This window comes from Bubalus bubalis, chromosome 3, assembly GCF_019923935.1.
Source record: "Bubalus bubalis isolate 160015118507 breed Murrah chromosome 3, NDDB_SH_1, whole genome shotgun sequence".
NCBI classification, from domain to species: domain Eukaryota; kingdom Metazoa; phylum Chordata; class Mammalia; order Artiodactyla; family Bovidae; genus Bubalus; species Bubalus bubalis.
Genome location: NC_059159.1, coordinates 165,087,214 through 165,101,460, shown reverse-complemented (window position 1 = coordinate 165,101,460; position 14,247 = coordinate 165,087,214). Strand labels below are relative to the sequence as shown.

The 14,247-nt window shown below is 54.9% G+C and overlaps 1 protein-coding gene across 4 annotated transcripts; it reads left to right on the top strand.

Moving 5' to 3' along the window:
* Window positions 1-214: 214 nt before the first annotated feature.
* On the top strand, window positions 215-8,329 carry KIF12 (kinesin family member 12). Of its 4 annotated transcripts, none has more exons than XM_025282310.2 (19): window positions 224-351; window positions 422-487; window positions 585-663; window positions 834-961; window positions 1,082-1,157; window positions 1,797-1,931; window positions 2,096-2,231; window positions 3,193-3,284; window positions 3,461-3,611; window positions 4,284-4,402; window positions 4,485-4,589; window positions 5,187-5,289; window positions 5,372-5,462; window positions 5,665-5,751; window positions 6,129-6,219; window positions 6,291-6,389; window positions 7,018-7,118; window positions 7,215-7,333; window positions 7,659-8,329. In XM_025282310.2, exons 1-19 carry the CDS (start codon window positions 326-328, stop codon window positions 7,757-7,759), a joined length of 1,905 nt encoding a protein of 634 aa, XP_025138095.2. In that variant the 5' UTR covers window positions 224-325; the 3' UTR covers window positions 7,760-8,329. The 4 variants fall into 4 exon arrangements, 3 of the variants coding, with proteins under 3 accessions (XP_025138095.2, XP_044796435.1, XP_025138096.2); XM_025282311.2 differs by having other exon boundaries at window positions 225-351; window positions 3,464-3,611; window positions 7,659-8,328; XR_006550176.1 differs by lacking the exon at window positions 7,659-8,329 and having other exon boundaries at window positions 215-351; window positions 5,665-5,734; window positions 7,215-7,331.
* The last annotated feature ends 5,918 nt before the right edge of the window (window positions 8,330-14,247 follow it).

The following is a 14,247-nucleotide window of genomic DNA, read 5'->3' as shown; positions in this document are numbered from 1 at the left end:
CCGGCCTCGGTATCCCCATCTGTGCACAGAGGAGATTGGTCTGGTGGTCCCTCCTGATGGGACTGGCCAAGGGCAAGAGATCCTCAGACTCCCGAACTCTCTAGCTCCAGACTTTTCCACCACACAGGTGGGAGGTTGGGTAAATCTTTAACTAGTTAGCCCTGGGCAGGTCGAGCCTTTCCGGATGGATGATTGCCTGGGAAAGGGGGGCGATCAGAGTGGGGGATGTAAGTGTGTATAGCCAGTCCCAGTGTGAAGGGGGAGGGTACTGGGGAGGGAAAAGAACGAGACTCGGGCGGAGCTAACTCCGTGTGCCAAGCAGGACATGGAGGAACGCGGGTCGCCCGACGGGTAAGTACAGATTTAGGGAGGTTCAAGAAGCCGCTGGGACACGGATGGTTAACTCGAGTTGCTGCCACAGGGACCCCGCGAGGAACCTGGAGCAGGGGCCGGAGGGGCCAGAAACGCCCATCCAGGTGGTGCTCAGGTAGGTGTAGGGTGGCTCGGAGGGGTGCGGCTAGGAAGGGACTGATGGAGATTTCAGGATGGACCATCAGCCCCCTCCCCGCCTCGTCCGACCACAGGGTGCGTCCCATGAGCGCTGCCGAGCTGCGTCGAGGGGAGCAGAGCGTGCTGCACTGCTCAGGGACCCGGACTCTGCAGGTGAGGACTTCCACCCCCCTACCCCCACTCCCCTCCAAAAAAAAAAACCCCACTTTCGGGGAACACGCCAGGTCCCTCCAGGTCAATTTCCCCCAGGCCCCGCCCTCCCCGAAGCGAGCTCCGCCCTCCCCAGGGTGCCCCGCCCTCTTCTCTACGGCCCCCTTCCCCAGGTGAGCCCCCCGGGCGGGGGCCCGGACGTGGCTTTCCGCTTCGGCGCGGTGCTGGACGGAGCGAGCACCCAAGATGACGTGTTCCGCGCGTGCGGCGTGCGGCGTCTGGGCGAGCTGGCGCTGCGCGGGTGAGTGAGGCCGCGGGCGCTCCGCCCGCGCACGGCCCCGCCCCCGGCCCCCTTCCCTCCCTTCTCCCCCAACCCAGCCACGCACCAGCCTCTGTACAGCCACACTCCTGCGGCCCGCAGCTTCTCCTGCACCGTCTTCACCTTCGGCCAGACCGGCTCCGGGAAGACCTACACCCTGACCGGACCTCCTCCCCAGGTGAGCCGAGCTCTAGCAGAGCCCCCGGGGGTCAGGGATCGGTGGGCGAGAAGCCTTGGGGAGCGCAGACTCCCAGAGGAAAAGGAATTGGACGATGCAGCCCAGCTCCATTTATTTGCAGGCGAGGAAAGATCGGGGAAGGTAGAGGGTCTCAGCCAATCCAGAGCACCTGGGTTCAGGTGTCCCCTTTCTAGTTCTCAGGTTTTTCATCTGTAAAATGAAAGAGATAGCACTGACTGAGAATTAAATGAGATGTTGGTATGGGAACTTGGCACAGTGTTCTGCTGCTGCTGCTAAGTCTCGTCAGTCGTGTCCGACTCTGTGCGACCTCATTGACGGCAGCCCACCAGGCTCCCCCGTCCCTGGGATTCTCCAGGCAAGAACACTGGAGTGGGTTGCCATTTCCTTCTCCAGTGCATGAAAGTGAAAAGTGAAAGAGAAGTCGCTCAGTCGTGTCCAACTCTTTGCGACCCCATGGACTGCAGCCCACCAGGCCATCTGTCCATGGGATTTTCCAGGCAAGAGTACTGGAGTGGGGTGCCATTGCCTTCTCCCAGCACAGTGCTCTACAAAGAGTAATTATAACGGTGGTGGTGATGGTGGTAGCCCAGCCCCAGGCTCGGCTGTTTCTGCTCCCAGGGAGAGGGGGTGCCTGTACCCCCCAGCCTGGCTGGCATCATGCAGAGGACCTTCACCTGGCTGTTAGACCGCGTGCAGCACCTGGATGTTCCTGTCACTCTCCATGCTTCTTACCTGGAGATCTACAATGAGCAGGTGGGGGACTGGGATGGCTAGGAAGACAGCCCATAAGGAAAGGGAGGCATTTCTTTCCAAGGAAACTGGAAATAGAATAGGTGGGGGGCTGTCGACCATAAGGTCTGGGGGTGGATGAAACAAGGACTCAGGCCACTCCCTCACCCTCCACCCTCCTCTTTCAGATTCGGGACTTACTGAGTCTGGGGGCTCCCCGGCCCCTCCCTGTTCGCTGGAACAAGACCCGGGGCTTCTATGTGGAGCAGCTGCGGGTGGTGGAGTTTGGGAGCCTGGGGGCCCTCATGGAACTTCTGCAAATGGGTGCGTGCTACTTCAAGCTGCTTTGGGATATGTGGGATGCAAGTTTTTCACCTGTTCACCCAGTGCCCTCGGGGCCCCAGGCTGGAGCTGTGGGTTCAGAGATGACCCTTGTGGGAGAAAAGGGCCAGCAAATCAACAGTTCAGATACAAACCAAGGGTGCCCCCCACTCTTACCCCTCAGGCCTGCTGATACTGCCTTCCAGACTCTTTCCACCCTTCTCTGCAGCACTGGGCTTCTGCCTTGGTCAAGCCTCAGTTGTACCTCCTGGAGGGATCCCCCCCTTCAAGTGCATGCTTCTGCATCAAGCAAAGCAAACCACATCCCTATCCCTTTCCAGACCTTTCCAGAACCCTGAGAGTAAAGGTCATACTTCCTGCATACTCAGTAGCTAAGTTGTGTCCAACTCTTTGTGACCCCATGGACTGTATCCCTCAAGGCTCCTCTGTCCATGGGATTATCCCAGCAAGAATATTTCCTCCTTCAGGGGATCTTCCCGACATAGGGATCGAACCCGTGAATCCTGCATTGGCAGGTGGATTCTTTACCACCGAGCCACCTGAGAAGCCCTAGCCTAAAGGCTCTTCTGTTTTGGTCTCATTCATCCATTCATCAGCTATTTATTGAGCACCCGCTGTGGTCAGTCTCGAGGTTCCAACCGAGCGTTGTGGCATACCTCCCAGTTGATCTCTCTGCCTGAGTTTCTCTCTATTCACACAGCAATGTGAGAGATGTTGATATTAATAAAATGTGAATCAGACTGACATTCTTCCCCTCAGTTCTCTCCCGTCCCCTTTCACCTGTTCAAGCTAGAACCCAATTCAACACCCATCATTCCACTCCTGCCTCTGTGCCTTTGCACCAGCTGACCCCTCTATCAGGATGTCTTCGCTCCTTTTTTATTCATTGGTGACAACTTGCTCTTCCTACCACATCCAACTCTAAGATGTTTTTCCTCTCTAGGTCTTAGCCGTCGAAGGAGCTCCGCTCACACCCTGAACCAGGCCTCCAGCCGAAGCCATGCTCTGCTCACACTCTACATCAGCCACCAAACTGTGAGTGCCTCAGCTTGGAAAGGAGCAGCCCAGGGCCACCCAGCAAGGGTCTGCCTCTAGATGTATAAACCAGCTTGGGCATGCATGGGAGGTAATAGTGGAAACCCTTGGCCCTGTGATTTTGATGATGACAGCCCCTCCCAAGTCCCCATGGAGCCCTGATCCTCCAACCCCAGCAGATGCCTCCTGTGGACCCCGGGGAACTCCCTGCCGGGGGGAAGCTGTGCTTTGTAGACCTGGCCGGCAGTGAGAAGGTGGTGGCCACAGGATCCCGTGGGGAGCTGATGCTTGAGGCCAACAGCATCAACCGCAGCCTGTTGGCCCTGGGTGAGATCTGAGTGGACTGACTGCCCAAGTCCTTCCTCTATGCCTTGCCCGCAGCCATCCACAGTGGGGAAGTCAGGGGAGTAATTGGGAATGGAGGAGAGTTAAAGAGCTATGATCCAGCAGCCACAGGCCTCCCTGAGGCCTCAGCTTGCTGGTATCTCATGCTTTCTCTCATAGAACTTTGTGGATCTATAAATGCTGAGGATACAGTTGAATTCTAATTGGGGGGGTAGAAACACACTCAGTGCAGAGTGTGAGCCCTCAGACATTCAACTTGACCCTTGTTGTATTTTGGAAGACTGAGGCCCAGGGAGGAGAAGGGCACTAACCTGTCTTCCCATCTCCCCACCCCCCAGGTCATTGGTCTTGAGGTCTCTAATAGCTGGGACCTACCTTGGCCTTCTTCTCTGCATGCATGGGGAGATGTGTAGGAAACATCTCTTCATTCAGTCCATTTGTCAGGCATTTCCTAAGCTCCTTTGCCAGGCCCTTTGGTGGGCATTAGGGATCAAGGTGGGAGCCCTAGTCTGGTGGCCAAGCAGTCTGAATGGGTAATGAGATCATATGGAAAGAGACACCCTAGAGACATACAAGCCTGATGGAGACCTAGCTCTGCAGTGTACCAGCTGGGTGGCCTTGGACATGGAGGGTGACCATGCTTTCCCCACCCAGGTCACTGCATCTCGCTGCTACTGGACCCTCAGCGGAAGCAGAGCCACATCCCCTTCCGGGACAGCAAGCTCACCAAGCTGCTGGCAGATTCACTAGGAGGGCATGGGGTCACCCTCATGGTATCCACAGGAGGCTGGCAGGGAGGGCTGGGTCCTGAGGGAGGGCTCCCAGAGAGGAGCACTCAGGGGCAGTCCTCCCCAGGTGGCCTGCGTGTCCCCCTCAGCCCAGTGCCTTCCCGAGACCCTCAGCACCCTGCGATATGCAAGCCGAGCTCAGCGGGTCACCACTCGGCCACAGGCCCCCAGGGTGAGTGGAGAGAGCCGCAGGCAGAGCAGAGGGACAGGCAGGGGAGGTGATGGGCATCATCCAACAGCTGGAGACTGAATCAGTGCCACGGTTGAAGTCTGAGACGGAGTCAGAGCAGGGATTAGGGTTGAAATCTTGATGATGGGGTTATGTTTGGGCAGGGTGGGGTTGCAGTCAGGGTTCATGGTCAGGGTGAGGGTAGGTTTAGGCTTGGAGTCTGATTCAGGACATGCTTCAGGGTCTAGCCAACATCCTAGCTGGTATCGTGACTAAGTCTGAGTTAAGTTGGAATCTGATGTGGGGTCTTATTTGGGGTCAGAATCTGGACCAAGGTTTGGACAGAAGTGAGTTTGGGGTTGGACAGGGAGCAGTTTACAGCAGGCTTTCCAGGGAGACAGCCGAGGCCACATGGCACTTTGCTGCCATTAGGACAAGGTGTCCCCTCCAAGTGTATGTAACCCTGGGCCAGGATTCCAAGTGGGCAAGTGGAGCCTGGGCTGGATTTTAGGCTCCACTTACTCCCCTACGCCAGACCGCCTTGTGCAGTGAGAAACCTGTGCAACCGTGAACGGCAGCCCTGGGCCTCTTTCTCTGCAGTCCCCCAAGGCAAAGCCGCCCCAGCACCTGGAGACTGAGCTATTGCAGCTGCAGGAGGAGAACCTTCACCTGCGGTCCCAACTGGGCCAAATGGACCCCAAGGGTATGAGCTCCCTGGGGTGGGGGTGAAATGAGGATTGGCTCTGGGGCTCCTGGGGCTCCAGCTGCCTCCCTCTTCCTTGCAGCCTCTGGACTCAGTGGGGCCCGGGTGGCCTGGGCTCAGCGGAACCTCTACGGGATGCTGCAGGAGTTCATGCTAGAGAATGAGAGGCTCAGGTAGACTCCCCTAGCCCGGACTCTGTGGCCCACCCCTCACTGCGGGCCCCCTCTGCCAAGATGCCTCCCCTCTCTGGTTTCTCCCCCGCCCCCCCCCCAGCCCCCCGCCTGTTCCTCTTCTGTCCCTGCCTGCCTCCTGGGGCTCATACTGTGCTGCAGTGAGGAGGAGCTGACTGATGCCCCCGCCGGCCCTGCCTTCCAGGAAAGAGAAGAAGCAGCTGCAGAGCAGCCGGGACCTGGCCCACGGCGAGCAGCGCATCCTGGCCCAGCAGGTCCGCGAGCTGGAGCGGTGAGCGCGGCTGCCGGCTGAGACCAGCCTTCAGGGTGGAGGGCAGGTGGGAAAGGGGGTGGCTCGGCCAGATCTGCCCTCTGGATCCAGACCCCCAGGGTTTAGACCCCAGCTCTGCCACCAGCTGTGTGACCTTGGGTGAGTCCGTTAACCTCTCACCGCCTGGATTTTTCCTTCTGTAAAACGGAGGCGATACAGTGCCTGCCTCCCGAGATTGTCCTAAAGACCAGATGGCATGAATTCATATGTAAAGATCTGAAAACAGTGCCCAGCATGTAGTTCGGGCTCCATGAGCGTTTGTTAAAAGCAGGACTTGGGTGCCAGGCTGGTGGTAGCTTTGAGGGCTCAAGGCAGACAGAGCCCACCCTTCTTTCCAGGCGTCTCCTCTCTGCCTGCTACCTTCAGCAGCCAGGCCCTGGCCCCGCCCCGCCGTGTCCCTGTGTGATGGTGTCACCTCTCCTGTGCCACGTGAGTCTCTGCCCAGCCCAGGGAAGGGAGGGGCAGGGACATCACGGAGCCCCTGACACGACCTCTTGCAGGCTCCACCACCCCTCTGCCCCCACTGCCAACTCTGCCCCCTGTGCCGTGCATCGCTGGCCCACTGGGCCTGCCCACGGAGGGAACTCCACCTGCCCCAGGTAGGAAAGGCCGAGGTGGAAGGAGGGAAAGCCGGGGAGAACTGGAGACCTGGAGCTAGGGGTCTGTAGTCTGGAAGGCTCCAGAACTGTGGGGACTCCAGGGTCCTGGGCTGGGTCATGGCGGGAAGTGGCTGGCTTTGGGTTCTCTCTGCCCGGGGTTCGAAATAGCTGTTAACCTCTCCTCGCCCTTGGTCCTCCCCATTCTACCTTCTTTTGGGAACTTACTCTGCTATTGGCTTATTCATTTATTCACTTACACATTACTCATTTATGCACTGGATGAATGAGTCAATGAATGCATTTACTTAATGAGTGAGTATTCACTTATTCAGTAACTCTCCCCTAAACTCCTTGCTTTGTGGCAGCCCCTGTTCTGGGCACTGAGGATTCACAGAGCAGACGTGGTTCCTGCCCTTGTGGAGTGCCTATTCTCCAGAGGGGACTTCACAAGGGCCACCCACTGCCCGCAGGAAAAGGGACCCCCAGCCCTTTATGCTCACCAGACATTCTTAGTGCCCCCTAGGGCAGGCCTGACAGGGAGCGTGGTATCATGATCAGCCTCAGGGAAGTGGGGCACGGACCCAGAGCTGAGATCACCCAGCCCTGTGGACTCTGGTCTCTCCTGCAGGTGTTTGGCTCTAAGGCCCCAGGTGATGGGCCCCTGTCTGCCCGGCCCCCGCCCTGGGCACCCCCGTGCTGCCCTAGCTCTGCCAAGTGCTCGAGAGAGAGGTGAGCCCAGCCCTAGGGCACTGGGGGATGGGGGGTTAGGGAACAGGCCTGGGAAACTGAAGGCTTACTTCCCACCACCCAACTCCCCCGGCCCAGGAGTCACAGTGAGTGGACTCAGACCCAGGTTCTGGCGGAGATGCTGACTGAGGAGAAAGTGATGCCCTCTGCACCTCCCCTGCCCGCGGGGCCACTGAATGCATCGCCAGTGCTGAGAGGTGAAGAAGGGCGCGAGGGGAGGGCTGCTAGCGTTCTCTGTGATCTTGGGCCGGAACTCACCTCCAAACCTTAGTCTTCCCATTTCTGAAATAGAGGGCGGATTAAGTGGTGAGAGTTCTATGATCTTTCTACTTCTCAAACCTAGAATTCTCTTCTTGAAGCCACCTGCACTCCCAGATGTATTCTGGGGCCCGTGGTGTGCATGGCAGATTGAGTTCAGAGGGCCATCTGAGACTTCCCCAGAGGCTGCTGGGACCCTGATGGGCCTGGGTGGGGCAAGGCCCAAGGAGGTGATGGCCTCAAGCCTCATCGTGTGCCCTTTAGGTGGGGCTGCAGTTCCAAACCTGGCCCGGAGACTGGAGGCCCTCAGAGACCAAATCGGCACCTCCCTGCGACGTGGCCGGAGCCAGCCACCCCCTCGCTGAGGGCACACGGAGCCCTAGCCAGGCCCTCCCTGCCTGTGCAGGCAGCGTGGGAACCCAGGAGACCTTCATGTGGCCTTGGGCTGGGCTCTGCACACTGGGTTTCAGTCTCTCCATCTGTTCAGTGGCGTAGCAGCCGCTGCTCCAGTCTGCAGCTGGCCTGGGCAGAGACCAGGCCTGGGCGTGGGGGCTGATGGAGCAGACTGCAGACGCAAAGGGTGGATGCCACCCCAGACTCGGAGAAATGAGACTGGATTCAGGAGAAACCAGGCCACGGGTGATGAAGTATATGAATAAAGAGAGACATCAGCTCCAGGTCTGGTTGGTCTTATCTTCTGACTAGTCAGGCTCTGGCCCTTGGGAGAAACCCAGAGAGGAGGGGTTCTTAGGGGAGGGGTCCTGAGGAAGAGGAGGCCAGGACTCCTGACAGGGATGACTGTCCCCTTCCCCTTCAGATCAGGAATATTTCAGGTTCTCCTGGAATAGAGGAGAACCTCCTTTAATGTGTTGCTCAGTTACTCAGTTGTGTCTGGCTCTTCGGGACCCCATGGACTACAGCAAGCCAGGGTTCCCTGTCCTTCACCATCTCCCGGAGTTTGCTCAAACTCATGTCCGTTGAGTCAATGATGCCCTCCAACCATCTCATCCTCTATCACTCCCTTCTCCTCATGCTCTCAATCTTTCCCAACATCAGGGTCTTTTCCAATGAGTCAGCTCTTCGCATCAGGTGGCCAAAATAGTGGAGCTTCAGCTTCAGCGTCAGTCCTTCCTTGAATATTCAGGGTTGAAATCCCAGGAGGTGCAGCATGTAGCATAAGTCCTTTTGGAGGAGGTTGTCATTAGCCCTACCCTTAGAGCCCCTGGGTGGGCGATCCATACATTGGAGAACAATTTTAGTTACTGTACACATTTTAATTGAGCAACTACTGTGTACCACTGGGCAGGCATGGGGAGAGGGAGTGGCGAGCATCTCCATGAAGGAGGCCTGGGGGAGACTGCTCTGGCCTTGAGCCGGGGCAGGTGGTGGGCTGAGGGGCTCTCACGCTCTGTGCCAGCTGCGTGTGTCCTGGTACTGCATCATAGGGCCTGACTTCTGAAGCTGCAGATCTGCTCTGAGCCCCTGGGCAAGGCCCGCACCCTCCCGGGACCACTTCCTGGTTTTCAGTCCTTTAGACATGGCTCCCTGTCCTGTTGATCTCTAGTGAGGGGCAAGGAGATTAGGAATATCATGATTCCCGGCACATGCCCAGTAGGATGCTGTGGGTCCACAGTTAGAGGTAAGTCCAGATGTGACTTGTGAAATTGGGGGTGTGAGTGGGAGGATCCCACTACAGAAAGAGCCACAAGGCTAACCTAAGTCTCCCATTTTATGGTTAGGGAAACTGAGACCCCACGTGGCTCATCCCGTTGTTTGTTCATACATTCACTCACTCATTCAGTAAACACCACTGGCATCAACTGTAAATCAAGGCAAAGAAGACAGACAGGGACAAGCTAGCTCTGCCCACACAGTCTGGTGGGGGGCAGACAGTAAGCATTTACAACCTCACACGCACGCTTTGATGGGAGAAACCCAGAGCGCTGGAGGCACAGAGGGTCACCCAGTCAGAAATCATCAGGGAAGGTTTGCCAAAGAGAGTCATGATTAAGGGTGAATGGCAGTTGGCCCAGGGCAGGTGGGGGTGAGGAGCGGGCTGCAGTGCCGAAGGTTCAGAATTCCAAAGGTTTCCAAGACCATTCTAGAAGTGCGCGGCCTCAGCCACTTTGGGAGTTGGGGTTTGTCCCAAGGGCAAAGGGGAACCACAGAAGGGTCTTGAGGAGCCACCAGCTTCGATGTGCGTTTAGATCATGCTGGCCACTGTGGCAGGTGGACTGACTGGTAAGGGTGAACTGGAGGAGGGAGACCGATGAGATGACCGGTGTAGGGAGAGGTGAGACACCTCAACCAGCGGCACCTGAGCCCCGCTCGGGCTGGGCAGCCCCTGAGACCTGGGCACTGGACACGGCTCAGGCAAGACCCCAGGCAGGCCAGCCTCAGCCACGGGCTTGGGGAGCCCTTGGGGAGAGGGACACTGAGGCCAGAGGACAAGCTAGGGAGCCACTGGAGAGAATCAGGACTGGGGATGCCCTGGGGAGGTCATAGCCATCATCCGCAACAGTGTTCAGACCTGCCCATAGGCCTGGTCCGAGAAAAGTCAAGAAAATCAAGTCCAATTGCTCCCACCCCACTCCCCAGCACAAGACCAAGCAAGGAAAGACCCAATACACTTGTACCCACCAGTGTGGAAAGTAGCCCAGGTAACGTTCCATAGTTATGCCCTCTTTGTCCCATGGAAGTACGGACCCAAAGATAAGAAAGCAGGGTGCCTCTCAGCTATGCTTGTGTGTGCAGTGTGGCCTGGGGTGGGCCTCTCTGAGCCTCCCCACTGCGGGGCTTCTGACTCCTGAGGCTCTCTCTGGAGAGCTGGTCCCTGAAGCTGGGGCTGGCAGGGTCACCCCGAGCTGGAGACGACAGCAGCCAGGTATTGAAAGGCAAGACCTGTGACTGAGAATAGAGGTGTTTGTAGAAGGTTAGAGTCCACGGAGGCAGAAGCCAGGGAGGTGGGGTGATGGCCACACACCACAGGCACTGGGCCAGGCAGGGTGGCTGGAGCTCAGTCCGTAGATGGAATAACACAAGTTCAAGTCTCAGTGTCATCACTTACCGTGAGTGATCCTGGGCAGGTGTCTTAACTGCTTTGAGCCCAAGTCACCCCATCTGCAGAACAGATACAAGAATAGTAGCCCCTCACGGGTCAGTCATGGGGATTAAATCCACTGACACGTGGAAAGATTGCAGCACAGGGCTTTGTCTGCTGTGGACAATTTAGCCAAAAGCTGCTTTTAGTCAGCGTGACGATCTGATGCAATTGACAATCTGGGTTCCAAAAAATTTTACTTAACAAACTGAGAACCCACTTTGGGCTGGCATTGAGGAGCCTTACTGTTAACAATAAGGAGCATAAGGAGCCTTACTGTTAACACAGATAAGAAACAAGAAAATGGGCAAAACAGATGGGCCGTCAGATAGTGATAAAGGCTATGGAGCAAAAGAGAGGAGGGAGGTCCATGGGTCAGGGCGGGTGCAATTCTGACACAGGGGCATTAAGAAGGGTCTCACGCAGGTGACATTTTTGCAGAGACGTGAAGGGTGGAAGGAGGGGGAGCCTAATAATCGCCGTAAAGCCACTTGTTTCTGCTCTAGATGGTTTTGATGCTGCATCAGCTTGTGTGGCTCAGCAGGTTTGAGCCAGGGCTCTTCCACTCCCCAGGTTCCTTATCTCACTTACTGTATGTGCCCCTGCTTGCTGGGAGGTCTCTAGCCTCAGGCAGAGGAGGCCCCTGGAACTGAGCGTGAAAGTTTTCCTTGGCTGCCTTGGGAAGCATGGACAGGACCACCCAGGGGGACCCTGGCTGTGGCCGGTTCATTCTTGTTTGGACAATTCCTTCTCCCGCTGGAGCCAGCCACAATTTTCAAGTTTCCTGGTTCCAATTCAGCAAAATCCCTACTTACTTTCCCAGAGATAGATACAGGACTGAAGGCGATGAGTCCTCACTACTCCCATGCCATATACCGTGTGTCTACCTCCCTCTCAGCATCCTTACTCAAGAACTGCAGCTTGTCCAGAGTCCCTAACCCTGGAGGAAGTCCGCAGGATCCCAGGATTGTCATTACTCGGAACTGTAGATCCCACAGGACACTTCTGACTTTCCCCAGAATGTTGGAATTGGGGGATGTTCTTTGGCCCCCATGACATAGGGTAGCAGTTCTCCAGAACTGTCAAACTTAGAAGACAGTCTCTGATACATTAGAACCAGGACAGCTATTAGAAATCCTGAAGCGCTGTGGGAATTTCCCAGAATTCCAAATCTGTAGAAGAGCTCTTGGAAACTGTAAAACTTTGTGTAGCAGTTGGGAGGGGTTCTCTGGAATCTCTGGCTAGGCGTGGGGATGTTTACCAGTGCTTGGAAGGCCATCCGGGAGTTCTAGAATGGTGTCAAAACCAGAGATCAACCTCATGTCTGGAGCCCTGATCCAGTTCTCCAGATCCCTGGGGACTCTAACCATCAGCCAGTGCAGAATGGGCAGCATGGTGAAAACATTACAGTAGGAGGAGAGAAACTTCAGGAAAAGCACTCCTGTGGGTGCTTGGGTTCAAAAGGTTATGAGTTTCATCTCAGTGACCAACCCCAAGGAGGACTGGAAGAGGTGGAGAGAACATGAGAGCTTGTGAAGATCTACCTGCTGAGAACTTCTTACCCCCATTCCCTCTCTGCGTCAGCTTTCTCTCACATCCTGCTTTCTCTCACTCAGGGTCTTTCTTCCCTTTGACTAATGACACATTTGCCCCAACTCATATTAATTCAGTTTTGTACACCAAACTGACTTGATTTCAGCCCCTTTGAGGGATATCTTGTGTCCTCGATTATTTTTCCTGTTTCTCTCTCCTTGCGGAGCTTCCAAAGACTTGTCTTCCTTTATTTATTTATTTAAGTTTTATTTTTGGCCGCACTGCACAGCTTATGGGGTCTTAGTTTCCTGACCAGGATTTGAACCCACATCCTCGGCAGTGAATGTGCAGAGTCCTAACCACTGAACCACCAGGGAATTCTCTGTCGACCTTTTTTTTAAGCAAACATGATGGAGTGTGATTGGGTAGGTGGGGGTAGCCTTGCTATGAAACACGGAGCAGCAGTTACTAGAACTTGTAAACGAGTTGGTGCTGTGGATGGAGACCAGGACTGGAGTCAGGAGACCTGGATTCCAAGCCTGCTTGGCAACAGATCTACAAACCCACTGGCCATCACTGACATCCATGCTTACAGGCCAGCAAAGAAGGCCATAGGGACTTCCCCTTGTGGTCCAGTGGTTAAGAATCTGCCTTCCAATGCAGGGGACACAGGTTCCATCCCCTGTCGGGGAACTAAGATCCCACATGCCACAGGGCAATTAAGCCTGAGAGCCACAATGGAGACCCAGCACAGCCAAAAAAACCCAAACTGCTGGCCACAAGTATCTTCCTCGAGAACGTTCTTTCAGCCTCTGGCTCTGATTACACTCTCTCTCATTGTACATTTTGTTGTTGTTTATTTTCTAAATTATATCCAACTCTTTAGTGACACCCATGGACTGTAGCCCACCAGGCTTCTCTGTCCAATGGGATTTTCCAGGCAAGCATACTGGAGTGGGTTGCCATTTCCTTCTTGAGGGGATCTTCCCAACCCAGGGATTGAACCCACATCTTCTGCATTGCAGGCAGATCTTCACAACTGAGCCAAAGTCCTTATTTGAATGCCAGGCCTGGCCTACTAGGCATGAGGACCCTGGCCGGACCTTAAGCCACCGCTCTGTTCTCAGAAAGCTTCCAGTCAAGTGGGGTAAAAAGACAATCAAAGTGACAATTCCTATGCAATTAAATAAGTAATAATGATTAGCATATTTCTCTGGTGCCAAGCATCGTTCTCAGCACTGGCCAGTGCTGAGATCAATCTGAGTGCAATCCAGGTTGCATTTCTCACAACAACTCTGTGAGGTAGGTACTATTATTATCCTCATCTTACAGTGAGGAAACCAAGACAAGAAGAGGCTCAGAAATTTTCCCAAGGTCACACAGCTAGTAGGTGGCAGAAGTGGGATTTGGGCTAGGGTGTTCTGGCTCTTGAATAGGTGAGTTCAACAACCATGCCAAGTGCTACTCAGTAGGACCACAAAGGAAGGGATAATAAAGGAGGGCTTTTCATCCAACCAGGAACCACTAAGAAGAAAGAGCAGCCTCCCTGGAGAAGTTAAGTTCCATTGAATCTCAACAGTCCAACAGAGTTGGACTCTACAGAGGTCTTTAAGAAGGTGAAGGAATGGACTTCCCAAGTTCTTTTAACCCATTGAGGAAACCTCATCACCTCCAGAGATACAGTGATTATTCACAGGCTACCCACAGAAGGAGGATTCTGTGCAGCCTAGTCAGAATCAAGAGAATTAGAAATGGACCCTGAAAATCCAGCCTTTTGTGTGGGTGGTCTCCTGGCTACAGAACCTTGGCAAACCCTCTCCCTCTCTCAGCTTGTCTGCCCAATGTATGGTTATGGGAGCCTGGAAAAGGTAACTAAACTCTCTGAATCTAAGTCCTCCTCTGAAAATAGGGATAAGATTGGTTAATGTGCTCATAGGGGATGATATGAGGATTAAAGAAGTGAATCCATGTAAACTGTTTAGGACAGAACCTGGCAAATGGTCAGTGCTAAATACATGCTGGCTGTTATTACTATTTTTATTACTAATGGATGCTTTCAGCACAAATATTCTACCAGTCCTGTTTTCCAGGAGAGGAATTGCATCAATATCTGGACTCTGGTTTACAGACTCATGAAGTTGACATCCAGCTCTGCTGGTTCCTTCCTACAAGGTGAGCCTTCTAATATGGGTTCTTCTAGGGAGCGATTAGCCATTCAGG

What these genes read in the sequence shown, in the direction of transcription:
- KIF12 (XM_025282310.2), top strand. Translation starts at nt 326, where the DNA reads ATGGAGGAACGCGGGTCGCCCGACGG. An exon ending in TGGAGATCTACAATGAGCAG is followed by an intron (nt 1,932 to 2,095) that starts GTGGGGGACTGG and finishes CTCCTCTTTCAG; the next exon opens with ATTCGGGACTTACTGAGTCT. An exon ending in GGCATGGGGTCACCCTCATG is followed by an intron (nt 4,403 to 4,484) that starts GTATCCACAGGA and finishes AGTCCTCCCCAG; the next exon opens with GTGGCCTGCGTGTCCCCCTC.